Genomic DNA, 27,333 nt, shown 5'->3' on the forward strand with positions numbered 1-27,333 from the left:
TGCGAATTAATCTTCCCCGCGAATACGTTCAGTACCGCGCCACGATTTATCCGAGGCGTCACGCATGTGTTATACACAAGGTCGACCGTCGCCGCGACGCCAAAGCCGGGTCATTCTGTTATCATTCACACGCTGGCTCTCGGAGGAGCAGGTCGTAAGCCCGGCTCTGTGCATCGTCTCGTTTTCCCGTCCCGAGATGCGATCGTTTCTTACGAACGATTAGCTCTCGTCGGTCCGCGTAATTGAATTCATCTGTTTCTCGAAACGCGACGAAAAAGTAGCTCCGCGAGTGATCATTCTCCGTAAATGACGAGATCAGATAACAAGGATGTAATTCGTGGTATAAAGTAATTACGTAATCGAACGCTGTAACGTATCGATTGATTATGAATGTCGCGATGGCGTCCCGCATTTATTTCGAAATGTGTCGCGCGTGTAATATTAAACCGATCTGATTGTATATTAATGGGCTGCTCGATGGATCTTAATTAACCGTTAAATTGACTCGCTTGACACTTGGCGGTGTCGGAATAAAGTTGTGCCGGCCGTATAATCAAGGTTTTCGGTGATTAACAAAACATCGCGACAGCGAAAAGGATTGACTTTAAACCGAGCAGCGTTGGCGATGCGTTTAATCAGTAAATACAAACATAGTTAATGTCACACGTCAATATTTATCAACCACTTAACAGAAATTTGTATATGAAGGCTTTACTAAATTGTATATTTCGGGGCGCGTACAAATTTTACGGAAATCTACAGCGCGCTAACAATCGTTTTCTTCGAGCGTCAGGCTCGCCTTACGAATCCTCTTTTATAGACGAAGGCGCCTCCGAAAGCGGCTAATAAGTCTTCTGATTGGCTGGGAGCCACTTTCAGAGGCGCTTTTCATCGACGAAAGAGCATACGGGCCTTACATTCCGCTTACGCTCATCATTTTCGTACGTTCGTTCATCGGGACGGGACATTCGCCGCGCGCAGAGAACGCGAGAGTATTTGAAACGCGGGAAAAGTGCAGGCGGGGGCAGCACCCTGGGTGCAGCGCGGCTACCGCGTGAAGTTGACCGCGCGTTTCGCTAATTCGTCGTTCCGCCATTGTACCCTCGCGCCCGCCGCTTCGCTCGGCCGCGTCGCGGCCGTCAAGCTTATCGCGGCATCGTCCGCTCGTGCTTTCGTCGCATTGCTCCCCCGCCGACGCGTAATTCGGTGCGCATCGCGTGTGAGAAATGTGTGATTAACGCCGGGAGTGCCGCGCAAGTTCGCGAGCGTCGCGTTTCGACGATCATCGCGTGCGCGCGCGCGCGCGCGAGCGCCTAACCGCCCTTTCGCGAGCGAGTTATTCAGTTACCGCCGGGAGTGTCGTTGAAGCGTCCCCGCTGATCGTCTTGAACAATCAGTCATCGTAATTAGCGGGTGTCTCGCGAGTGAGTTGCCACGAGGAAGACACGCCAAGAGAGGAGGGGCAGGCCCGGGGAGGCATCGGGCGTCGGCGGAACAACCGTGGGTGAGCAATTTAATAATTCACTACACTTGTTACTTGCGTAATTAACCGGCTCCCGCGATAGTTCGCGCGCGCGCGGCGTAATCTGAGCGCCAATACATGCGTAATGCCGCCCGTCGCGACGCATAAATCTGTATGTGCGCGTGTATCTTACAACCAGTTTTGGGCCGAGCGAGCGCGAACGAACACGAATAAACAACTCATTTCCATTAATTCGAGCAGCACCGCCGGCGCGGCGGCAGCACCGTTCGTATTTATCGAGGCGAATTGTTCATGCTCGTGTTTGTTGCGCTCGCTCGCCTGCTCCAAATTGATTTTAAATGCGCGCGCGTACGTAGGCATTAATTGTTACCGCATATTTGACACGGTTAAGATTTCGTGTAACAATGTGCATCTTTTAACGTAAAAGTGGGCTTGTTCGCTAAATTAAAACGTGGATTATCAAACTTGAGAAAAGTTTGCTTGCACATGTCCCTTTTCAAAAATTATATACAGTTATTTTATAAAATATCTCTACGCAGTAAAAAATCGTTTGTTGAAATGTTAAAATGGTCCTGTGTTACCGAGACTCGATTATTATTTCATTGTAAAATTAACATGAAACAAATTATTTTCGTAACATTTTTATGCGTTACATTTATGTTAACATAATAACCTGACACTTTATGTACGTCGTTTAAAAATTGCACACCATTTTGAGGTCTTTTAACACAGCTACTTCACGAAATCAACCGAAACATGTAGTATCGACTTTCTTAACAATTATTTCAGCTATTTTAATCTGTAACTACTCGTACAGCTTACTTGCCCTGTCTGTTTTTATTACATCACGCTTATGGTTAAAAGAATATACATAAATGTGAAGTACAGTGTTGATTAATTAGTAACATTAAGCTTTCTTGACCGTACCTGGGAATTTTTATGTTTAAATCATCGCTACGTTTCGCGACCATGGGTCCTTTTCAATCGATCTGACAATACAAATTAGAGATTTACAAATTAACACATAAATAAAGTAAACAAGTCCGAGATATTAAGTTCACAGTTACAAAAATTATAATTGTTAGAGGTGTTACCTGAGATCGTCGTATACGTAGACTCGCGTATGTCAATGTCGAAACGTAGCGATGTTTAAACATAAAAATTGCCGGATACGGTCGAGAAAACTTGATGTCGTTAATTATTGCTGGCGAGCCTGAAGAATTTTCCTGTCCGTTGGTTAATTAACATTTATTATTTGTCAAAAAGTAACACACGCGATGAACGTTACTTTAACTTACAATTTAGAGTGGACTTTTTGTGAGAAACGTTAACATTAACATTTTATTTTTTACTGCGTATCCAAAAAAAATTAATGAAAGATTCAATTCGTACGTTAATCATTTAGACGCCGAATTTATAATTGTCTTTGTACTTTTCAGATTGTGCTGACAATTCCGCCGCCGCGCATCAGATCGGTAAGTTGAATTGTCAATTATTTTAACTTACAAGACAATACACTGGAAAATGATGTTAAATATACACGTGCGTAAGTGAAAAATGTCAGAAAGAAAATGGAGAATTAAAAATCGTTCCCCTGTGTTTCATATTTTGTGGAGCTATCGTACAATTAGTGCGAGCAACGAGTAAAAATGCTAACAAATATTTCGAATATAGAGTAAGCCTGGTAAAAAATAACAGTTAACAATTTTATAGAGAAGAAAGATTGTTTTAAAATTTAATAAAAATGTTGCCATTTTCTCTGCATTTTTTGCCAAGCACCTCGCAAAAAAGTAACATTCCGAGGAAACTCATCGCATTCTAAGAAACTTAAATTTACATGTTGCGTTTGAATATTTAACGACTGCCTTGACTTCTCCATCTCTGCCGAGATGTTTCATTCTTCATAATTCGACGCACCTATATTGCGTTTACCCCGATTACATATCTCGATGCAATCGAGCTCTTGGGGCGTAGGCGAATCGCGATGCCGCGCGGCCAAGCGGAATCGAGCCCAGTCGAGTCGGTCGGCTAATGAAGAGTCGCAAAAATATACTCGCGCTTTAATTTCGGCCGATAGATAGTCGGTTTATCCCGACGCGATGCGGCGGGATATCGGTAGGGTATCGGTGGCGGTATCGGTAGCGGCGTGGCGCCAGTCGGCAGGTGCGTGGAATATTTCCGAGACGAACACGCGCGCCGCGACTATCGTAACATGCGCGTTAAACGTACGCTTCCACCCCGAACTACCGTGGTGAAGCACGAGGGCGCGACAGAGGGAGAGAGGATGGAGCGCCCTCCCGCCCCGGGTGGGCAGGGGGAGGGAGACGGGGGATGCTTGCCGTCGGTGGTGGCGGAAGTCGCGACGAAGGGTACGGGTCCGGGGGTGGTGGATCGAGAGCGAGAGCGAGAGCGCTGCAACGCTTGCGTCGGTGGGGTGGGCGAGAAACACGACTGACGGGAGGGTGGCTGCTGGTTAAGGGGTCCACGAACCAGAGAGCGCGGGAGCGAGAGAGAGAGAGAGACGCGCGCGCGAGCGTAGAGAGGGTGGGAGAGGACGAGAGGGATGCTGGGGCGGTTCAGGAGAGACCGAGTTCACGCCGAGTGGAGTACAGTAGTTTGTGTCAGACCACGGAGCTCGAAAGATGCTCCCGGTTGTTGACGAGACGGGTGGACCACCCTCGTCGCGACGGCGGCCTCGTCGCGCCACCGCGGTTTCTCTCATTACCGCCGCCGCGCCGACCGTTTCCGGGAGCGCCGAGATAAACGCGAGAAACACTGGTGCCGGTAGAATCAGCAGACTAACATCTACTGCCACGATGATGACCATGGCCTTAACCGTCCTCCTGGTCCTCCTGGTGCCCGCGGCGTTTCCTGAGAAGATTCCCATCGGTGAGCGTTGTTTGTGTGTTGCACATCGTTATCGCCGTATACACGGAGCGCCGCGCCGGGAGTCCCGAGTGCTACCGAACTTACAGCTATAGACGTTACGCGCGAGAGAGACGCGCCGAGTCGAGTGCTCGCCGGGCTCAACCTCGTCGAGCACGTCTGCCGTCGGCAGAAGGGTTACTGAACTCGGGGGTATACATAGCCGCCGTGTGCAAACATACCGTTCGCTTATGTATTCTAAATACTGGCGCACAGCATGCTCCAATAATAATATCGGCTCCTCCTCCTCCTCCTCCTCCGGGGCAACATCATCGTCCGATCGCGTACGATAGAAAAATTGCGGCAGAATAAATAATTTCGCGATGCATGACGTTACGCGATCGCTACCTCGCAGCGCCATTATTTCAATCGTGGCGCACTTAATTACAGCGCTCGAATTGGCGCACCATTGTGCGATATTTTAATGCGTGAAATAATATTTTTCTACGCGCGCGATGGTTGATGTGCCGGGCTACACGAGAAACATTAATAAAACCGGGAGAATAATAAAACTGGGAGAGCAAAATTCTATCGATATCGTATGATGTAGTAGTCAAAAGAACGTTTCCTATTTCACATGTTGTTTACGTTGCCTCCGTAACGATATCGTTATGGTATGAAAGTGCGTTCTGCAAAACGAAATGCAACTAAACTTGTTGTTTTTTTTTCAATATTTGGAACTCTATTACCGTTGTTGCTTCTTCGCGAGGGCAAAAACAATAGCACTTTTTAAGGTTAATTTTTATACAAGACGTAGTCTAATTTTGTTATCGTAACGTAGGGAAAATATTGAGAGCGAACAAGATTTAATCCGTCTTTAATAACCAAATTTGAACAATACGTCAAGGGTTTTTTTACAATATGCCTTTGACACATTGTAGTGATTAATTTCAATATTTGTCGAAAATCTGTTAAAAATCTCCTTTCCACGATGACTTGAAATTGGATTATTCCATTTATCTATTAATTTGTCAATACATGTGCCGATTTACGTACGCGTATATATTCGTAGCGTTATCGAAGAAATTGCTACCGTAAAAAATATACTCGGAGTCAAGTCAGGAATTATAAATTCTTTTTCATCCTCTTAAAGAGGGAACTGGAGGAAAATTGCTGATGTTTTGAAAAATGTCGTGTTTTGCGGGACGAGTTTCTTATACATGAATAATTTAACTAGAACGGCTTCGCGTATCAATCCCGTTTTACGATTTGAAAATAGGACGATAGGGGAAAATAACAAGCCAAAAAGCGCGTAAAGAAAAGACGGGGGGCGGGCGATTCGTGAAAGTTTCTCATTGGGAGAAGCCGAACTTTGACATACCGTAACGATCTCGGGCTCGCCCGCGGAAATTTTTTCGCCGGCCCCGCCGATCGAGTTTTACGGCGGGGGGAAAAAATACGCGCATTTTTGCAAGCGACCGAAACGATACTCTCGAAAAATATACAGACGGCATAAATACTAGCGGGCGCAGTTTCATCCTGATAAATATTGGAAGCTTACAAAATATTTTTTTTAATCGTTAGTAACTTGGTTGAATGTTTAACTTTTTACGTACCTTTGCGATACGTTTATTTATATTTCAACGCACGATCCGCGTAAATATTGTCCAAGTTCGCATCATTACCAATATTACAAGTACAAACAGTATTTTTCGCGACCATCTGTTTTCGACGGATATGATATTACGATATTTGATGTGTACTCAACGTGGTCGCTACGTTGCAGCGGAATATATCGACACGTCGAGATTGCAGTGCGCGTATGTGTAATATAGTAATAGCGGTTAATCAATTGATTGTACCAGCGCGCCTGTATTTGAAGCGTTTCACAGCGCTATACGTATATAAATACTCGATATTTTTAATTCGATACGCCGCTCTAGATCCGTGTAACAGCTTACCTTCCATAGCCGTATATTATCTTGCGTAGTCGAAAATTAATTCCGCCGATGTTTACCGATCAGTTTGGATTGCGGAGCCATCATGTGTTATTCAGCACTGTAATTGCATCTGAATGAGAATTTACACGACTTATCTATAAGCTTCTCCCGTATCATAATGCCAAAGCAATTAACTAGGATGCGGTAAACTGCTTATCGTGCGCGAATCACCGAATCGCGAGGGGCATCGCGGTATCGTAAAATTGATAACGATCACTGTAGGAGCTGTTAAATATTAGCCGTGTGTATCTCACGGGGGGAGTTTTTTTTTAAGCAGAGCAACTGCGTGAAAATAAAGCTATGGAAATAACACCGTAACGAATGGCGCAGCGCAATTTAATCGATTCTACGAATGCGCACCTGCTTCGCACACGCTCGAAAATCGAAGCGTATTGTAATTAAATGGAGTCATCAAAAAGCGTTTAGCGTGGCTCCGTATGAATTGTGCAAAACATTACTGCCCCGATGGATTACCGCGCGCGAACGTTTACCGTCGTTCTCATGAAATATTCCGCCTCTCGCCAGGCTCGTCGACGCTCCCCGTCCCCTTTCTTTCTTCTCCGCTGGCTCTTTCGTCGATCAGAAATCCTTCAACAAAGTCCATCGCCTGTAGAACGGCGAACGATGCTCGTTTAAAAGCTCGCCGGATTATCGCCGTTGCCGATTTTAACGGACGCGGCAGAGCCTCGATGGTGGGAAATAGAGAAACTGAAAGGTAGCGGAACCGGAGAGAGAAAGAGAAATAGGTACATATCGGATCGGGTATCGAAGGGAGGAGGAGAGTGTGTCGGATAAAGAGGGACGATGGTGAGGAGAGAAAGGGTTGCGAGAGAAGCACGTTGAGCGAGTAGTGAATAATGAATGTCTATAGAAATGACGGCGTCTCTCTCTCCTCCGCAGTTATGCGAGAGGAGAAGCCCGGGTACGGCGGGTAAGTCGACGAAAAGACGAGGAAGATTGTGGCACGAGAGACGTCGACACAGTCGGCGCGCGGAGAGGGTTCGTTGCCTCGCTCAAATTATGCCGCACGCGCGGGTCACGCTTCTCCTCCTCATCGCGCACCGTCTGCACTTCAAAGACACCGCGCACCGTATACTTTTGGCGGAATTATGCGAAAGGGATAGTGAAAGCACACGTCGCGGCAGGCAGGTAGACGGTTGACCCCGATTTACGACGCATCGGGTATCAACGCTCCAGTTAATATTAACGGCGACGTACGCGCGTCGCGCGCTTACGTTTTTTCATTAAAGCTGTAAAATTAATGCGCGCGCGAGCGTGCATTCGTAAAAGCGAGATTTTTAGATTTTCTTTTTAGTTGCGCCATAAAGTGGCGCTAAAATAGTATCGCGCGATTGTGCTCTCACAAATGGTACTTTTCGTGATTTTAAGCGAGCAAGGGCGAAATCAACACAGAACTCATTATTCGCGCGTTTAAATACGACGTGATAAAGGGATCGTGAATAATAGTAACAAAATTTTAGAGATATCTCACAATATTGGATGTTGAGTCGACTGGAGTTTTCGGCCAAGAGAAAAATGATTTTGCCAAATTTAAAATGCACATTCTTCAAGCGGGAAAGGAAAATTTTCTCCCGCATTCATTTACTTAATCGACGTCTTCATATTTAACTGAATATTTTGTCAGCACATTTTTCGCGGTTCAGCATCTTCAAAGAAGAGACGTTCCACATTAGCGAGCATTGCGACGACACTCGCTTGTTTAAGTGCAAAAGCTTAATCAGGGACCTCTTTAATCACAGCTGACAACATTTTTTTCCCCGTGCCAATTATGATCATTAATATATTTTTTACGCGAGAAATCTTCACAAGACTTGCAGGGTTAATCTCGCTTTCCCGCGTGTCTCGCGAGCCTTTGAAAACAGTCTTTGAAGACAAGAGAACGATAAAACTCTGTATTCAAAAGAAGTTGACCCACTTGCACAATATTCTCGAAATCAAACTCCTCTTCTTTACATTTTCACTTTGCATAATGCGTTCCACATCGTAACATATAACTTGGAAGTGGCTTGTAAAACATTGTACACGATTTATATTGTTTCTTTTTTTATTAAAAATATCGAATCGTGGCCGTTGTCGACACTTAAGATTGACATTAGGCAAATATTCCGATAAAACTAATAGCTTCCCGGCGAGCTGTTATCGCTCTTTCAACGAGATAAGGGGAGAGGATATTTTTCTAACGCGCGACCGACACGTTTCTCTTTTTCGGCGCGTTAGAGATTATTAAAAGATTTAATCGAGTGACAGGAACGGAACTCTAAACGTCCTTGGTATGTGATTGATATGTACCCAGAATGCGCATCCACTGGGCCGTATCGTGGTACACGGTTGAAGATACTGGCGTGCGATGCCTTTGTGAAGGAAGGCGAGGGCATCTACCACTCAAGCAGACCCGTCGGTCGCCTAATGCGATTAATAGCACGGCGCTGGCAGACAAGGGAGACAGGACCGTGTGCCCGTAGCCTTTCCATCGTGCCTCGCCTTGCACACTGCCGAAGAATTTGCCTCCCGTTGCCAGAGGCCGGCAGATAGGAAGGCGAAATCGAATTTTCGTGCGTCCGAGGTATTGCGCGGAGTTAAAACGAGAGTCGGAGAGAGAGGAAATTCTTGCCGCTGCGCCGTCCAAGTATCCGCTACCGCCGTTTGAGAACGGCGAGCGATTTAATGGTCAAACGGCCGAAATGAGTTCTCAAAACTATGCGGGTAATTTTCTTACGTCTCGATACACACCGGGGGGGTGGAGGGGAGGGGGGGGGCGGCGGGAAAAAAGTTATTTAATTGCGTAATCACGACTCACTCGTGCATACCTGGCTGGGAAGCAACGCAACACAAAAGGTCTGCTTAACGCCTGTAATGGACTTTGAGAACTTTGTTAATAATCAAGATATTAAAATTGCAAATGTCTCGAGACGTGGAAAATGATTTAGTTGCACGCTGATATCCGCACGCTGTCGAGGTATGAAAATTAAACGAGCGTTGGCGCCCGCGCAGCAAGAATTCCCCTATTATCCTTATTGCGATCGGCACAAAGGAGAGGCGTTCGACGCGAGCACGTTGAAACGTCGGAATGTCTCGTGCGTGGTGCATCCGACTGCCAATTTATTGTTCGCATAATCGCGCGCAATCGGGTCGCGTTATTCGCCGGCCGTGTAATGCCAAGCCCGGGCTGCTCTGTGTTTCTATAATTGATGCATTGCCCTCCCTATTAGAATGACAAAACCGCTGGCCCTCGTATACGGTCATCGACGCGTATTCCGCCGAGGTTGAACACGACGCGCCGCTGCACGGTATGCCCTCTCTCTGTGAATCGCGCCCTCCAGCGCGCCATCGGCATTCGCGCTCGGTGCACAGCGGCCGTCCGCGTTCTCTGCGCTAAAGCTATTAATATAGAAATTCGAGCCGGCGAATTTCCGAAATTCGCCGCGGCCGAAGATTCCGCGGTTTCATTTCCGCGGCGCAATCGTGTTTCAGCTGATTCGCTTTACCGGCGTACGTTTCGAGACGCGCTATCGGTCGCGCTTACGCGGTCAATTTGCAGCGCCGACCGCCGCCCCCGGTTAGCTAATAAGAGCGCAAGTCGCGCGTAGGGGGAGCAAAAAAACGTATGTGTTGTCGCAAATATGAACGTGCATGTTTGTTACCACGCGTCCCGCCGGGAAAAGAGAATTACGCGGCTTTGTTGCGGAATGGAGATAAAAGTCGCCGGGATAATCCGCGCGGGTCTGTAACTCGGCGAGCACTTTCGCGACGTCCCTATTAATTCTGACTGTTTCTTCGGGCACAATGCGAGCGTCATGCGGTTTATTAGGGCCTGATAAATCGTATTGTAATGGCGAGTAAATAGGATTTTAAGTGAAGAACACTGATTTACTTGCGCCCGCTTCGATTTGGTCTACTAATTCTCTTGGACGCCACGAAACAATTACTCTTGCGCCCCATGGCTGTAATTTACTTGGATCGCGAGTTTTTAACTTCAATCCAATTTACTCCGCAATCCTCTTTACCCTGACTGCGTCTACTATTAGCGGAGACGCTGCAAAACTACATTCCTTGCTCCGGACTTTGTTTCACGAAGGGCCGAAAAACGCAACAATACGTATTTTCCCAACAATTCGCCAAGCTCGCCGAGACTCTTGTTTAATAAACAATTGATCGCGTTGCCGCACGGTGGCGGCGCATCTGATCGTTTTAACAGGATGCTTATAACAACATTTCGAAATGTCCGTACGGTGCACTTGGATCGTGCGCTCGCCGTACAATGTACGTCGGTCTGCTTGTCGATGGAATGCATATCTATTCGTGTCGGGGAATAACGTTACTCCTCTGCCACGTACGGTGTCACGCTATAGACTGCGCCCGCCATTACTATCGTTGCGGCAATAGCAGAAGCGTGGAAGCATCGGAGACGACCGCGAGTAATCCGATATTACCGAGCCGCTTTCCCTCGCGGAGCTGATATGTCTTCATAGGAGACGTCGTAAGGGTTTTCAGCCAATAGGGGCTTATTGTTACGAAAAGCGTACTTACCATTGTATCCACACAACGCGCTCGCGGTATTACGTGTACTTTGCGTGTACATTTACGCTGTGGAGGTATAAAGTTACCTTCCTCGTGCCCCATTGTGTTAAAATAATTACTTTTATTGGGTATACGATACAATGTTTCTTTTAATTCTCAAATATTACGCGTTCTCGCCTTGGCTCCTTGGGTATCGTTTTGCTCTAATTATCCTTTCGGAAATATTATTTGTTCTTATAAAAAGAGAGAGAGAGAGAGAGAGAGAGAGGGGGGGGGAAGCTGAATATCAAAGTACGCTTAGGAGAGATGAAAGCATATTAAATTTAATAGCTAGCTATATCATACGACTATCCGATCGACTTTTCATCCAATTGATTGCGTTTCGAAACCCCCACGTAGTTATTTCCACAAGAGTCGCGCACGCATCTCGCTCGTGTATTTTTCGACTGTGTATACGCGCGCATGTTTGCTCGCGATGTGGCATGTATCTTCCGTGGCATATAGGAATAACGTTACCGTTAGGTACAAGTCTGCATCCGTGTCTTCTCCTCTCGCATACGGATACCGCATATACGTTATCTATGATAGCTCGCAGTGGAAAATGTCAGTGGCTCGACCGCCGAATGTAACTCGAACAGCTCTTCCACGATACTGAAATATATACGCGTTTCGGAAATGTCTGACCAATCGTTTTCGTGGCGTACACATAAAATGCTGCTCCGCGTCCGCGGCGCATCTAATTCAACGTAATGACGGAAACGGAATAACACGTGTGTTATTTTTTTACTTATTTTGTTAAAAAGTTTGAAGATAAAATTACGTGCAAGTAAATATAAAATTACGTTATGCAAGTCATGCCATGCCACGTATAGAGCAGAGCCCTACAATTTTGCTATGATAACTTCAGAATATTACTTGACCATGTCTGGCAAATTTTTATGTTAAAACTCGCAACGTTTCGACCATGGTTTCTGGTCATTTTCTAGTGATCTAGCAAAGAAATTACAAACAGCTTTAATAAAGAGTTGATACACAAGTGAGTTACACGATATATGAGTTACGAAAATTCAAGTCAGAAGTATAAAGATTGAGAAGTAAAGTAAGAATTTACGGTATTGATGTAGGAGAGATTTACAAAACTGTCAGACAATTGTCGTGGTTGATGCAAGAGCGTGGGGGAAACCGCTGACCAAAATCTTGTACACCAATGCCCACTAATTGGTTTATCCGATGGAAATTTTTCTCAGTGCATTAAACAGGTAGATGTCATGTGTCGAAGTCGTGATTCAACTCAGGTGTTAACACGCATAACATTATTGGAAGCTAACGCAAAGTGTCGTGTTGTACACGGCAGGAACAGTGAATATAGAACATTTTCTATAATATTCCAAAAGAATTGTGGACAAAATTATCTGTCATTCTATACTTTTCATTAGGGGCCTATTCTGTAGACGTTGGCGACGTGATTGCGCGCTTTGCGCAGATAGGAAAGCTGTGTAGGGCGCGTAATGATGTTGTTTGGCATCTACAAAATAGGCCCCTCAGTATCTATGGTAAATTCATACATGGCTCGCGATTATGACGCGTTATTCTACATTTGACGTTCTCGAACGCACATCTGAAATGAAAAGTTTCCTTTGCCGTAAGGAAAGGATGCTGTAAATACTGTATCGTTACATTCTGTTTACACAATCGGGAGAGAGCGATTAAAAAGTTTCCGAGAGCCAAGGTCGGCGGGAAAAAATTCTCCCTTAGCGATAAGCTGCCGTGGTTACGCAAGATATCGCACCGTCTGCCGTGAAGATTGCGGAGGGGTTAGCGGCGTTGGGGTTGGACTGGCGGGGATATCGCGCGGTAAAGGTAGTGGGAAATAAAAGACGAGGTGGAAGCAGGCGCGCCGGCTTTGGCGGAATCAGTCGGAGAGGAAGTAGCGCGGGAGCAAGCGGTAATGTCATAGATCGACTTGGGGACGTTTGCACAGGAAGTAGTCAGAGGACGATGGAGGGGAAAAAAAGGGGCGAAAGTGAACCGCGAGAGAAAAATCAGGGATAGATCGGCAAACGAGTAGGTAGGATGGAAGAGGACGAAGAGGAGGAGATACGTGTAGATAGATAGATAGGCGGGGGCAGAAAGAGGGAAAAAGAATTACCGTGAGAGCCGACTGGGGCAAAAAGCAGGCGGAAAGAGTCTCCGCGATGGTAAGGGAGACATAAGGCACGTGTGAGCTTTTCGAGAGAAACGTCGAAACGCGGTGGCATACGAGTAAAAGCGGGAAAGACGGAGAAACGGGAGGACGAAGAGGTGGCGAGACGACGGGGATGTGTCGGTGGTTGCGTGAGGAAATGGTGGAAGAGAGAGAGAGGAAGAGAGACCAGGAATGGGACAGGAATAGGGGGATCGATGCTTGACTCCGCTCGGGTTGGTACCTATACCCTTCTCCTCTGTTCTCTCTCTCTCTCTCTCTCTCTGGCCCGGCCGCTTCCAGAGCCGCCACCAACGCCGCACGGCCATTTGCCAGCTTCTTCTTGCACGGATCCGGGACGGTTATTAAAACCCAAGTGTGGCCCAAGTCGTACCCCGTCACCGGGGAGGAAGGCCGAACTTTTCCCTACTTCCGATTCTTTGCCGGAATTTAATTAAGGCCGCGACAAGGAGCGCGACGTCGTCGTCTCGAAGATCGGCCGACCCGTCGCCTTTGTAATATCGTGCTTATATTACCGGCACTGCCGCGCTATCACGAACCGATTAATGCCCGAGGAGGTAATACGTCGTTCGTGCAAGAACACCGCATTGTCGCGCTGGGTACCATCTTCTTCTGTTTGTACCCGAGTCACGTACCTCGAGAATTCTCGTGGCTGCTGATAGTCGTTTGTTCAAGAAATAGGCGTAGCGTATGCCGGTGTAATGCGCGTCGTTTCCTCACGAGATAAGCAGCATTTTTCAAAATTTCCTCACTTACGTGCTTTCCGTCACCTCATTAATAATGGAACCGACGTGAATTAAAGTCTACGATCTAATTGCCAATCGAACCGTTTAACCGTTCGTCTACGAGCGTTTCACCGTAATGCTTAATTAGGATTCTGCGGTGAAGAAAGCAGATGAAATTTTCCGTGAACGAGCAGAAGGCTCTCTGTAGACTCGCATAAATTTAGAACATCGTTATACTATACGCGAATTTGGAGGAAGCCGCTTTATATAGCTCGAGTGTTAATAAACTTATGATCGCGGTCATATCCCGAGAAGTGGCTATTACGTATAGTCGGCGACAGGAATCATTTCCCGACCCTCGACGACGGACCCTACCATTCAGGTTTAGACGGGAGTGTATGAAAGCAGAAATAAACGGAAGCGGGAAGCGCGGCGCGGAAAGAGATCGCAGGCGCCTCTTTTGAGAGGCGGCGCGCATCACGTTGAAGAAGAACATCCAAAAGCTGGCGTTCCACTCGTAATTTTGCCGCTTTGGTGACTCTGTTACGAGTTAGCCGGCGGGTCGGCGGGTCGGCGGAACGACCAAAATCCCACTTGGCAGACCACTGCGGCTTGGGAACATGACAGGGGTGCGCCCACCCTCCCTGGAGCGGCGAGGCCCTTGCGGACCACATTACTGTTCCGCGCGCGATATTCGTATTTACACGCCATACGTCAGGACGTCCAAAGTGGCTCGCGATACACGACTCGCCATGGAAGGCTTCGAAACACGAGATCGAGCCGTCACGCAGGCTTAACGTCCACACGCGTACGCCGTTACCCCAAGGATCCGCAAATATTTATCAAGTACACACGATTTCGGTTTTCCGATCTCGAGCGTTGCGGGATATTCGACGTCTGATGGATAAAGCCGGAGAGAAATGCGACGTCTAAAGGATAACTTGCAAAGGTATTGACGCGATGACGTTCCCGGCTAATAACAGCGACGATAGAAGCGTTTTACGGTGCAGCGCAGTATTTGGAATAAGTTGTAACGTTATGCCATTGTCGTCCGTCAATCGCGTCGCGATTGTAAAATGAATGCCAAGTGGAGATTGATGCGATAACCCCGCGTTCATTTCGTGTTTATCGTCTCACGTTACAAGGTACGGTATTATTGCAAAGCGTTACGGACACGATGTACGACGGGGAACGCATCGGAAGAGACTCGATATACAATTTTACAGGGAAACGACGGGCTCGCGCGAGACGATATTAATCCCATAATGTGTATCGCCGCATTGTTTCTACCGAGCGAGCGGTATTTACTGTAAGTGCCTCTCTCGCGGGTAGAATGAGCATTCTTGTAATAACGACGGAATTTGGCGTAGCGCATAAGCTTTTATCGTAAAGCTGCGAACGAGATAGAGAGAGTGAGCAGTATCCGGCCGGTGGCCTTTAATGGCGGAGATTATCTAAGATAGTAGATATCGCGCGGGGAGTAAATTCCACGGATGGCCAAGACTCTCTACACGGCCAGAGGATATTTCCTACGATATTTTATCGCCCACCGTGCGTGATACGACGGCCCATTAATCCTGTTCTTGTTCCTGGGCTCCGTCCTCTCCTTCCTCATCGTGTTCGGATCGTCCTCCTCTCTCGCGCGTCCTCTCCGCGACTGTCCTCAGCCGGAAAGATGATAACGGGGCTGTAGAAACAGTTTGTTACGTGGCACCGAAAAGGCGCGGTGCGAGAGGAAGGGAGGGAAAAGGAGTGAAAACGAGGGGGAGGGGGATGGTCCCGCGCTTTTCGGAGCGGTTAATATTTTTAAGAACCTCTTCTCTCCTTCAGAGTAGTAAACCCGAGACTGAGGCGCTCCCTGAATCATCCGAGACAGCTTTATTTGCGACCGTCACACCGGGCTTCGGATATATACCTCGCCCTCCCGTATCGCTCCCGATATATAATAACGTGTCGTAAATGTCATTCGCAACTTTTCGATCGAGCGCCCTGAAAAATGTATCAAGCGCGACTATGTACATTCCCCGTCCGAAAATTGACATTACACTTTTACGCGGCGTCGTTTCGGAAAGTCGCGCGCGGGCATCTTGAAGCTGTGGGACCGGCGCGCGCGCCGGGGCTTTGCATACCGTTACCACAAATTCAGTCGCGGCGTGCAGCTTTTGCATATTGTTTCCACAAATTTCGGCCGCGCGGCCACCAGGATCCCCAGATGTACCATATTTCTGGCCCGGAAAGAGTACCCAAAAGTACGTTAAACTAGAGCGATGCCGGGGCACTCGAGATGAAGCGGTCGGAATAGGGAAAATTAGATAGCGTTATAGCGGCTTGTATGGAGACGGATGAGAAGGAGAGTCATTCCGCATGCTCGCCCATCGCCGGCTGATGCGTGCCGGCTGTTTCGCGTCTCGCGTTTTGCGTTTTGCCTTTTCCCCGTATGTAATGGGAGGTTAACTCGCGAGTTACAGCACCAAAGTTGACTCCGGTTTTGCCTTTAGCGGCGGATTAGTGCGGCTTCGCTAGGATTCACGGCGGCGCTTAATCATTTTCATTGCCCTCGGTATGCTGCCATCTCGAGAACGCGGAGGATGAGGCGTCGGGACGGCGGGGTTGGGGTTGAAGAGGGAAGCCGAAACTCTCAACGGCCGTCTGTCGCTGCTGCGTCGTCTACAGACGACGTGGGAAGTGCTTCTGCAATCGAATTATCACATAGACGTTAGAAAAACGATATAAACTTTTAACTGGTACGACGCTATATCTCGAATAATATTCTTCAGCTTCTCTCTTCGTTCTTCATCGACGATTTTCCCCGTGAAACGTAGCAAAATCCTAATATTTTATAACATATTTTTCGTAATCGTTATTAAGCGCATTATCGAATAAGAATTAATTATAATACAGGAGACCCGTGGGATCCGGGAAGATTTCAGACAAGAAAATCATACATTAATGTTTAACCTGTGTTATCATCGCACGTGTATAACATCGATTCATCGTAAGAGATATATTATTCAGAGTTTTGGCATACGATACGAAATGACGTACGTGACACGCATGTTGTAAGAACGTGCGGCTTTTTATTTCTATACGTAAAAGTAATATGTTAGAATTTTCATCTCCGGAGAGATGTTTGTGAAAAGATTGTTAATCGTTTCTGAGAGACGCCGGTAATAAGCGGACGCGTCTCGGCCGTGTTTCGTGCACACGGTGGCGAGTTAACTCGCGAGTTACAGCACCGCCGGTGTCTCTGATTTTGCCTTTGGTGCCGGATTAGAGAAGCTTTGCCGGGATTCAGGGTGGCGGTTAATCATTTTCATTGCTCTCGGTACATTGCCGCTGCGAGGGGTGGGTGAGCGAGATGGTGGCGAGGTTGAGAGAACGACGATAGGGGAAGAGTGAAATTTATCCTTAGTTCTAGGATCATCGTAGGAGAGCGATGGGTAGCGCGCGGATGAGCACGGATGTCCCGGGAAATATTGTTCACGCTGAATCGTGTGCGTGTACGTGTGTGTGTATGTGTGAGAGAGAGAGAGAGAGAGGGGTGCGCGGATTGAAAAAAAATCTCCGGAGAGTCCGGTGTAAGCGTCGATTCTTGGGTCGGTGCGCTTTTGCATGAGAATTTCCGCGGCGTTTCGAGTTGGAAACGCGTGCATTGAAACGTAACTGGGCATCGTTAGGACGCTTGTCGGGCATGAAATTGTGCCGTGATATTTAAAGAGCGGTAATGCACGCTGCGGAATAAAATACGAGTGCCGCAGGAAATATGTATCCGGCGCGCTCTTTATGGCGATATATGACGCGTGCTTCGCCCGGGGTCGCATACGCGGTTAAAGGACAACTTTACTGCAATTTGAAATTGTATTTGGGAAATAACTTGCGGGCAACAAACCGAGCTTTGAGCATCGGGTATCTGATCCCTAGACAGTAAATTTGGCAGTAGATAGGTATTAATTATTAGGTATTATAAAAAATATAACTAAAACGGGGTCAGCAGCATATTTGAATTAACCCTTTGAAGCATTTTATTTCTAGCTAACTAGAAATTACTGATCTCTTTGCGAAAGTAACCTTCCGATTTCGCTATTATATTATTCATACGATATATCCGCGGTAGTTGTAGGTCTTTTAGCTCCACATTTTTCGACAGCTTATGAGCGCGTGAGAATTCGCGGTTCGCATAGTCATTGGCGTCGCAACAATTCCAAGCAGCCGTTAAGAAATTTTCGCATTTTCGCGAAAGACGGCAACCCAAAACTTCATCTAATACGAATTCATACGCATAGTTTCTTCGTATAAATTCCCAAGTAGGCCACGCTATATGCCTGGCGTGGGGCTGACTATTGCGCCGTAGATACCGAGAGCTGTTTTGGATTCGCGGCGAAACCGCGTAGGAAATCGAGATGAGGTCGGAGGAACGAGGGGACGACAGAAGTAGGTCCGGATGATAAAAAGGTGGCGATGCGAGCGGAGTAAGACGCCGAGGGGATGAGGTCGTATGAGGGAAGAGGTGCTTGGGATCGCGTTTTGTATCGCCAGCAAGATAGCAAAGTTTTCCACCGACGTACATATACTTACCGCGCCAGGGAAGAGGAAAGAGAAACGAGGAGAAAAGAAAGCTCAGCACGCCGAAGTTGGGGTAAAAGAGGAAGGATAAGGGGAGAGGGAGGGAGAGAGAGAGTGCGCGCGCGCGCGAGGAATTTAAAGAATCGCAGAATGGTTGTATTTTGCGGGGACTTTAAGATTTAAGAAACGCACGTGCAGGCATGACAAAAGCGGAGTCGAGAAATGTTGCTGTACTGTTGCACGGCTGTCGGTTTTTATCCAATCGCGCTGCTACCCTCGGTAATATTATGAAAATATCGGGGAGAATGCTGCCTGTGCGCTGCCGACGCTGGGCTGTTTCTCTTTTGAGCAAGTAACAAGGCGTGAAATTACGACAAGTATTATCTCGCGGTGCGATTGGCAGTGTTCGCCGGCGGGGCGCGGCGAGCCGGGCCCCGCGGTCGCGGGCCGCGGAAGTCGGCGAGATAAAATAATAAATCTGCGTGTTTATTTGGTCCAGAAATTTTCAGGCAAACGCGACAATGAAAATTTTAATGACTTCCTGCGGATGCTCGCGTCTCCAAGCACTTGCCGAGTCTGCGCCTTTGGCGTGGGTGGGTGGGGGAGGGGGCGGTTGGTTGGATGGAGCCCAGAGGAGTCCAGAGAGGAGCAGACTGCTCGCGAAGGGACGTCTTCACCCTTACCTCCCCCTTCCTTGGAAATTATAATCGCGCCACTTACCGCGGCACGGTTCGCTCGTTTCTACGTTTCTCTTTCACCCCCTCTCTTTCCCGTCCCTCGCGCTCTCTTTCGCTCTCGTAGACCGTTGATTTCGTTGCGCGGTAATTGTGTTTACGGAACGACACGCGAGTTACAGGACTTTGTAATTCCATGGAACTGTGGACCGGGGGAGATCGGTGTACATCCTCTCTCGCGGAACAGCCCGATGCTCGTGTGTTTTTCGGGCTCGCCGGATGGATTTTATAATGAAATGTACATTTTAGCAGTAGCATAAAGTCCGCCGTTTTGGGGGTCTTCGGGAGTTGTTGCTGGAAACTGCGCTAAAGTGAAGACTCCCGCGGGAAAGATACAAACTTCGAGTCGCTTAACGTCGTGGAATTAGCTTAGATTCTAGCGAGATACGTAAAACGAGAAGCGGAGAAACAAGGCGAAAAAACGAGAGATCAGCGCTCTCTCTCTCTCTCTCTCTCTCTCGCGAACAAGAATGTATTTTGCGCAATTTCGTAAGCGAAATATTTTCTTGTTCGCATAAGAGATATGTTCATTTAATATACGAAGCAAAATTTAGTTTCGCGAAAAGGAGGCATCCTGTCTTTCTCTCTCTTTCTCTCTCTCTCTCTCTCTCTTTTTTTAAGACCTTGTGCACGGTATATTAAAAATGCTTTTAAAGCGAAAGGCGCGGTATGCGCGCTGCAAATTACTTTTCGGCCCTGAGAGTTTTTTTGCGAGAAACACCGCGCAGCCGTTCCGCGTGCGCGCCGCGCGCCGGTTTCTCCGAGGCGACCGTAAATAAATTCAAGTCGTCCCTTTTCGTGATCGATAAGTCGAAACTACGCGATACTTCACGGTTGCGCGGGCTTAAAGGAAATGGTACAAGTCCCGGCGTTTTTCGGTGTGCCCGGGAGCTTTTACAAATTTTATACGAAATAAAGAATGACGATACGCGTGCACAAATGGACGCGGGGCGTTTCGGAATCTACTCGGTCGCGTAATGGTCCCCCCTAATGGCACCGGGATTGAAATAAATATCCTAAAATCGTTAAAGCCTATGGCAAACGACTCTATTTTACGTCTTCCAGCACCATTCGCGTCCGCCGTATCATTCGGCTGAAATACGCGAAGATGTTACTCCGTTCCGATGCTTTATCAATAGCTCATAACGCGCTCGTATTTACGATCAATCGTTACCGCGGCGTGCACCGGGCAATCGTAAATTTACATCTCCGCGGCGACTTATCGCCGTTGCACTTATCGATCCCGCGAAAATCGCACGGGGTATCGCGTCCGCGGCGAGTGTTATTCTCGCGGAATTGCGGTACGGCTGGGCGTTTGTTGTCGCAACGCCACGATTCGGGGCCCACGTTGTACTTCCGCCCGTATAAACCATAGTTTTTCCACGCTCGCCGGCATCCGAGCGGGAAACCCGTCGCGATCCCCCCGACGTCACGAGCGAAATAGGTTCAACGAGGTTCCGCCTCTCTCGGTGAAAACGTCCTATGTCGGAGCAAAGTAAATCTAATCTTGATTCAGGCGCCATAAAAGCCAGCGCGACATCTCATTTTACGATACGCCGGGTACATATGGTACGTATTCTACATACGAGCCGGTGCGCGCGTCACTCCCGGAGCCCCAGCCCCGGCAGTAAGATGTATTAAGCGCGGCGGCTTATATCAGGTAATATCTGGCTGTGCGAGCTACACCCCTGCACTGGCAAATCCTTAATCGAGTGCTTCGATGACGCGTCCGTCGGCACTACGTTAAAAGCCCTGTCTAGAGGATCCGAGTCTTACTCTCTGCTCTCTCTCGGCTGCCACTCGCAATGGCTTGCCCCGCATAAGCTATCGCTGAGCCGTCACACGGCTAAAACACGTGGCAACCGTCACTTTAGCGCACATATAAGTAAGACAGGGGTGGAGCGTTGTACACACCCGGAGCTCTCGTCGTATCCTTAAGAGATATCGTCCGTAATCGGACACCCCGTGTCATTTTAGAGGCTCGAGATTCTTTTACACAGGACCTTTACGCGCGCGCACACACGCTCTCTCGCCTGTTTTCAATCAGAATATCGATTTAATCGTCTATCGCGCGAGCCTGTGTTTTTACAAAATTCGCCGCGTAGAAAAAAAAATTGCCGCTGGATTAAATTAAATGTTTAGATTTAATTTCGCGGCGCCATTAGCATTAGCGCGTGCGCGCATGTTTATGCGTAAAACAGAATGCCGGCAGGAATTGTTCGCGAAACAATACGACACAATATACGATCAAGTTTTAATAATGAGTTCGTCGGAGCACGCGGATGGGTACAAATTCTCGCGATTAGACCGCTGTATCGTACGTAGTTTCGCCAAGAGCCGGCAATTCGCTATCATTATTGAATGATAATTTCCGATCACGCCCTTGGGAAGTGACGCCAGCATCTCGCTCGATGTCTCTCGGCACTCTACCACCGTAATCTAACCTCGAAATAGCGTCAGCATCCATTAAGGCAGCTATTCTGTTGCTTGCTAGGACCTACATGCGAGCGTAACCGCGCAAGTGTACGTCCAGTCAACTTCTACGTTAATGCACGCGTAGTCGAGACGCATTTACGTCACTATTTCTTTTTTAAAATTTAATATTAATGTAGATTTTTTTATCATGCTCCTCCCCCCCCCCTCTCTCTCTCTCTCTCTCTCGTTCCAATATCGGTGATAACAAGAACTTGAAAAATTTATATATGAAAAGTAAAAATACGTGTACTTTATTGCTAGGAGAAACGTGTCGAATACATCAACGTTTCTCAAACTTTTTAGTCCTTCAACCCCCAAAACGTAAAAAAAAAACTAAAATTAATACTTCGCGACTCCCCTGCAAGAGTTACTTCGCTCAGTTCAGAAAAAATTCGTATAAGAAATTGTATAAAATGATTGTTTCACGATCCCCCTGATTCGTTACCGCGACAGCAAGCTGAAAATGTCAGCGTTGCAATAAAAGCTGAGAGACATTATAAATGTTTTACCTTATCAGCGATCATGATTTCAGCCACTGCTGCAATAATGCGCGGCGTAGAGTTCACATATGTAAACTATTTAAATTGTACCGTATGGAAAGCCTGAAACAATTAACTTCGAGTTTGCATCAAACCGTTAGTTTCCGAGCTAGGCAGCTGTATCGGATAAATTTATATGATAACTAATGCAATTAGTGCATCGGAAGGAATAGCGCGCGCATGAATTAACAGGCGATGCTGGCGAGAACTGCCGTTGATTAGTGACGTTAATAATCAGTCGATGGAAGAAAAGAAGTAATATCGCGATCGGAATATGTGTTACAACGATTACAGGAAAGTTGCGACGTGTATTAGTGCGGCTCGTGTAAATAAGCGGCAAATATTGACAATACGTGATGTAGCTCGTTGTTGTCCGAAAATCTATAGATAATAGCACCCTGGGTATATGGAAATGATTCCAATTCGATATTATCAGTGATAATGCTCAACGCGCTGGACTCAAAAATTAATATCCGTGCGAATTTACTGGCACACTCTGTGCCGGAAAGTGAATGCAATCAAGCGACCGATATAACGCGGTTACAATCACACCTCTTTATTGTCTAATTAAAATCAGCTCTACGCTTTGCGTGATTTATATTTGTTGGCTCGGTGTAATATCACAGGCGCAACATCCGCATTTAGGTAAATAACCGCTAGAAAACTAACGCACGGAAAGGAAAATCAAAATTGCTATACATCGAACGAGATTTAATTAGAATTTAATTACAGAACTTTTCGCTTGAATTAATTTACAATATCACTGATCTATTTAATTTTATTGGACAAATACGCAGTTGCATTGTAAACAAAAACACCGTAGGAATGGAATATTAAACATGTATCAAAGGGCGAAAAAATACGAGGTATATAAGGTGTTAAAATAAATTAAATAATATAGTTTTATATGTCATCTCCACACACGTATGAAAAGTGAACTTTCAACCGTACTAAAAATTTGTTTCAACACCATTAAAACGTGACATAAAAAGCTAATAAATGAACCAACTATATAAATGTTATGTCTATAATAATGTAAAAGTATTTTACATTATTATTTACGCAGCGAGAAATGGGGGTAAATTTTGGAATCAATTAAAAACATAAATACTGTGAATTGCAAAGTACTTAATTTATCACGAAATCGTGAACTTGGGCAGTAGCGCTTGTCAGTAAACACGAAAATTGCGGCACGGACGTGTTTCTTGTACGTTGAGAGAGTCAATACCCCAAAGAGAGTAAAGCGCCAGACAGAAACAAAATTTCGCGGTGAGAGGGCTGTTGGGAAAGGGCCAATAAGATTTCTGTCGAATTTATTTGCCAAACATTCCGGTATCGAGGGTTTCGTGTCGAACGTCAAATATAACTCGAATAAGTAGAAGCTTTTTCCTTATCTCAGCTGTACCTATATAGCATTCCGTGAAGAAAAGCGTGTAGCACGGAAGTCTAAGCCACCTGCAGAATGTTCTTATTCGTTTCTTACATCGTATATTTTTCTTTATATATCTGATTGACAAGTTCTGTGACTAAAGGCGAAAACATATATCGACATAAAAAATATCTTATGAAATATATAAACTATATCGAATTAATTTCTTCTGTACACGGAGTACACGTACGCGCGACCTTTATTTATATCTGACGTTTAGGAATCAAAGTACACTGACGATCTCTTAATTTTTCGGTTATAGGATACTCTGTAAAAACTGCTAAATCTTGTCCCAGCTATCGACGTGCGATGAAGTTGCGCGAGTCATCATGAAATAATTTAGTTTCAATGAAATCCATTTTTTAGGAGTAGAAAGTTAGTACACCTATGTGCAGCCGAGCGACAGTTCGTTCTGCCTCCAGAGGATACAGATTTCGGGGCGAGTGCTCGGGAGAAACTTCTTAAGAAAATACGTTCCGAGCAATCGGTATCGGAGTGCGAAGTCTAGTTCGAACTTTCGCGACTGCTCTACCTCGGTCGTCCGGCTAAGCAATCTTCTTGAAACTCTCTTGGCTCCCCGGAGGAATCGCTATCCGAGTTGGTTCAGATGATAAACACGGGACTCTATGATAAGAAGCGTGCTGTATTCCCCGCGATAACGAATAATTGAGCATACAGTGTTACGTTTTGCATTACGCAGAATTCCAACCTGAAGGAAGATTAATACGACTGAAGAATGAGTATCTTTATTAAACAAAACCGTTCATGTTGAGGTGACGTGGCGTGATGCAAGTCGAAACACGCGCGAGTAAATTAATATATTAGATATAATACAATTAATATTTCGTTACGAAGAAAAGACAATTACTTATAATAGCTGCCTTATTTATCTTAATATGCAAATGTCCCTTTTCGCGCGAGATTTCGAAACTTTCATTTTCTCGAGACTGTCCCCGCAGAGTTTTTCAGTAAATATTTCTCGGCGAATGTAGAAAGTCAGAAGATCGAAAAAACCTAAAGTTCAAATGTCGAGACGATTTATTGTCGTCTCTCTCCCTCCTTCTCGTCTTTCTTCTTTCTCCTCGTTTTCTTCTCAGCTATTGTGATTCGTGTTGACTGTTGACTGGATAGTCGACAGGGTAAAATGGAACCAGTGCAACGACGAGGCGAAATGAAAGCCCAGCATTGGAAGCCCCGACCGTGGTTGTGCATTAAGTTGAAATCCCCGTATTTGCTCAACGTGGAAAATCGTGGAAAATCACTGGAAAATCCACATCGCCGAAAACAAAAACGATTCGCCATGTGCAAATAGAGGGGATTGCGCAGACTCATGTTCGCTTACAAAAAGTGCGCGGATTGACTACAAAACGTTACACCGATCGCTGACCTCTTTAATTAAGTCCGTCGGGTATATCGGGTGGAACGTGTCGCGTGCTAACGCGATGTTTCTAAATCCATGAACGTGTCATGTGTACTGGCCCTCGCGATACATTAACGTGCTTCCACTTTGCCAGCAGACCCTTTTTTTATGTTGAAAATTTTGGATAGCAGTGGAAAAGGTAACGGCGAGGAAACGTAGAAAATATAATTTGTTCGCATTGCCATTCTCGGACGATCCCGCTTTTCGCCTGAAAATGACGTTTTGCGGAATCGACAGTTTTCTGCCATATGGGTTAACAAATGCTGAATAACCCAAAATTCCGGAAGCCGTTAAAGCTAGATGAGAACGTGAGAAGGATGGGGGGATGCAGGGATGCAGATGACGCCGTGTCGCGGTGCTGCGAATTATAATTAAATTTAAGTACGCAGCTCCGGTAGTTACGCAGAAATGCATGTGAGATTTTGGGGCGGAAATTACTTCGTGTCATTCCGAGGGCTTGCTTTGCTATAGTATTTTATACAGTACGTAAGTATAACTGCACCCTGCGTACAATTAATTCAAAGCTATCCCAATTTCATTCGCGATTGTTGTTACCCACTATTCGTCATGCAAAACGTTCTCTCTTTTAATGTTACGAAAATGTGTGGATTACCAAATTGAAAAGCTGACGTGATCTCAAATGTAATAAAATCTTTTACACGATACACCTATGCATTTACGTAGATTCATTCGTAGTAACGCGACTAGAAGGTTTAGCCTCGACTCATCGAGCCAGCTACGTGTGCGTATTAATATCAGTTACTTTTCAATTATATCAACGATACAATGCGGAATAATTACGCGGAATATTATGAATCGCAATGAAATCCAATATGTTTTATTCATGTTGGCCAAACAGAATTATAACCCGGAATAGTTGTCGTCTTGTCGACGACCAAGGACTGTAGGCAACGGGGAATTCATACCGCGCAATATAACATTGCATCTTTTTCGGCGCCGCGAATGCTGAGGTAACAAAAGCAACGTGGGTCCCTGTAATAATTAGCCACCATACAAAATTAATGTAGCGTGGGATGCCGTGGAAAGGCAAACTTTCGAGCGTTCTAATACCACGACGCGCCGCGCTGCGGAGCTCCATACAGTCGCCAGCACGTTGTTGTTGCCGATCATTAATAAAGCTGCGGGCTGCTGCTGCTTCTTATGCTGTCTTCTGCAAACACGCGACAGTTATGCGCCGCATCGACTTACGAATTAATCTTTTAATACCTTATGGTGTTAACGAGGCCACTTTATCATTATGTCAAGGCGACCGTTTAAACGGACGTGTTTAGTAAACTGCAATTTTAATTTTGCTTTCCTGATAGGATGACAGTATTTGATACGACAGGCTTTTGTAATTACAGCAATACACTGATTAATTCCATAGTCTTTTATAATTTATATTTGTATAGAGTAAAACCCAGTAAAAGAGAAAAGAGTTCTTAATGAGAGAATATTTTACTTTTAACAACTCGTAACTTTTGTATTGATTCTCTCGCGCGAAATCTCGTTCTATAATGATTGTTCTCAGTCGATGCGGGAAAAGTCTCTTACATTTCTGACTTACTGCTTTTCACTATCAACACTTATAATTGCTCGCTCACATCAGATATGTAACTCCGACGTTATCGTCAAAGTGTAAAAATCCGCGATATTTAAGGCACAGGAAAAAATTGCACCGCCGCAGTTCTTTGACACGCTTGTGTGCTAATTGCAGCGTCAGCGGTCATTCGAAACCCGGGTCATTTCGAAGCTCCGTAACCGGAGAGGGCGAAAGTAATTACCGGCCGCGGCGCGTAAGTAATTAAGTAGCCGCCTGGCGGAATGCACGAATTGCAGAAACGCTCGCTAAATTGAAGGCACGTCCAATGTGTAACCGTGCACATGCACGTCCAACTCCGGGAGTCCACGTCTGCGCGTGTAAGTGCGAGCAGATCTGGCGCGCGCGCGCGTTCGTCCACGTTGATGGTAACCACAGCTGTAGTACGGCAGGTTAATGTAATCATTCTTGAGTATGCCAGCGAGATACGTGTCGCGGCGTGCATCTAGTCCCTCTGATTAACTCCATCTTCTCCTTGTATTCGCGATCGCGCGAGCAAGTCAATCGGAAGGGCATGAGGATAGTGCACAAGTCGAGACGGTTGCGTTTCACTCTCGAGCTGGAGAGCACGAGAGTAGGTACATACGTATGTGGGCATACAGCGGTCTTACGTGACCGACCTCGTAAGTACGCGTAGCCGCGATCGACACGTAGGAAATGAGTATTGGCCGATCAATAATGGAGGGATTCCTTGAAATATTTAGTAACAATCCACTTCCGCAGGATTTCGTTAAATGGACCGAATTCGTGAACCCGTT

At 46.3% G+C, this 27,333-nt stretch overlaps 1 protein-coding gene across 3 annotated transcripts in view; it reads left to right on the forward strand.

The window, feature by feature from the left end:
- The first annotated feature begins 1,452 nt into the window (after positions 1 to 1,452).
- LOC105567126 (glutamate receptor 1) overlaps positions 1,453 to 27,333 on the forward strand; it is a 229,077-nt gene continuing 203,196 nt past the window's right edge. For 2 of the 3 annotated variants that reach the window (XM_012021706.1, XM_012021705.1), the window contains exon 1: positions 4,069 to 4,372. In XM_012021706.1, coding sequence (XP_011877096.1) covers positions 4,126 to 4,372 — 247 coding nt within the window. In that variant the 5' untranslated portion in view covers positions 4,069 to 4,125. Of the gene's footprint in view, positions 1,505 to 2,922; positions 2,959 to 4,068; positions 4,373 to 27,333 lie in introns of those variants that run through there. The other variant, XM_012021707.1, reaches the window with a different exon arrangement.

Source organism: Vollenhovia emeryi, unplaced genomic scaffold (genome assembly GCF_000949405.1).
Source record: "Vollenhovia emeryi isolate VEMERY1.0 unplaced genomic scaffold, V.emery_V1.0 DF939140.1, whole genome shotgun sequence".
In the NCBI taxonomy this organism is placed as follows: Eukaryota; Metazoa; Arthropoda; class Insecta; order Hymenoptera; family Formicidae; genus Vollenhovia; species Vollenhovia emeryi.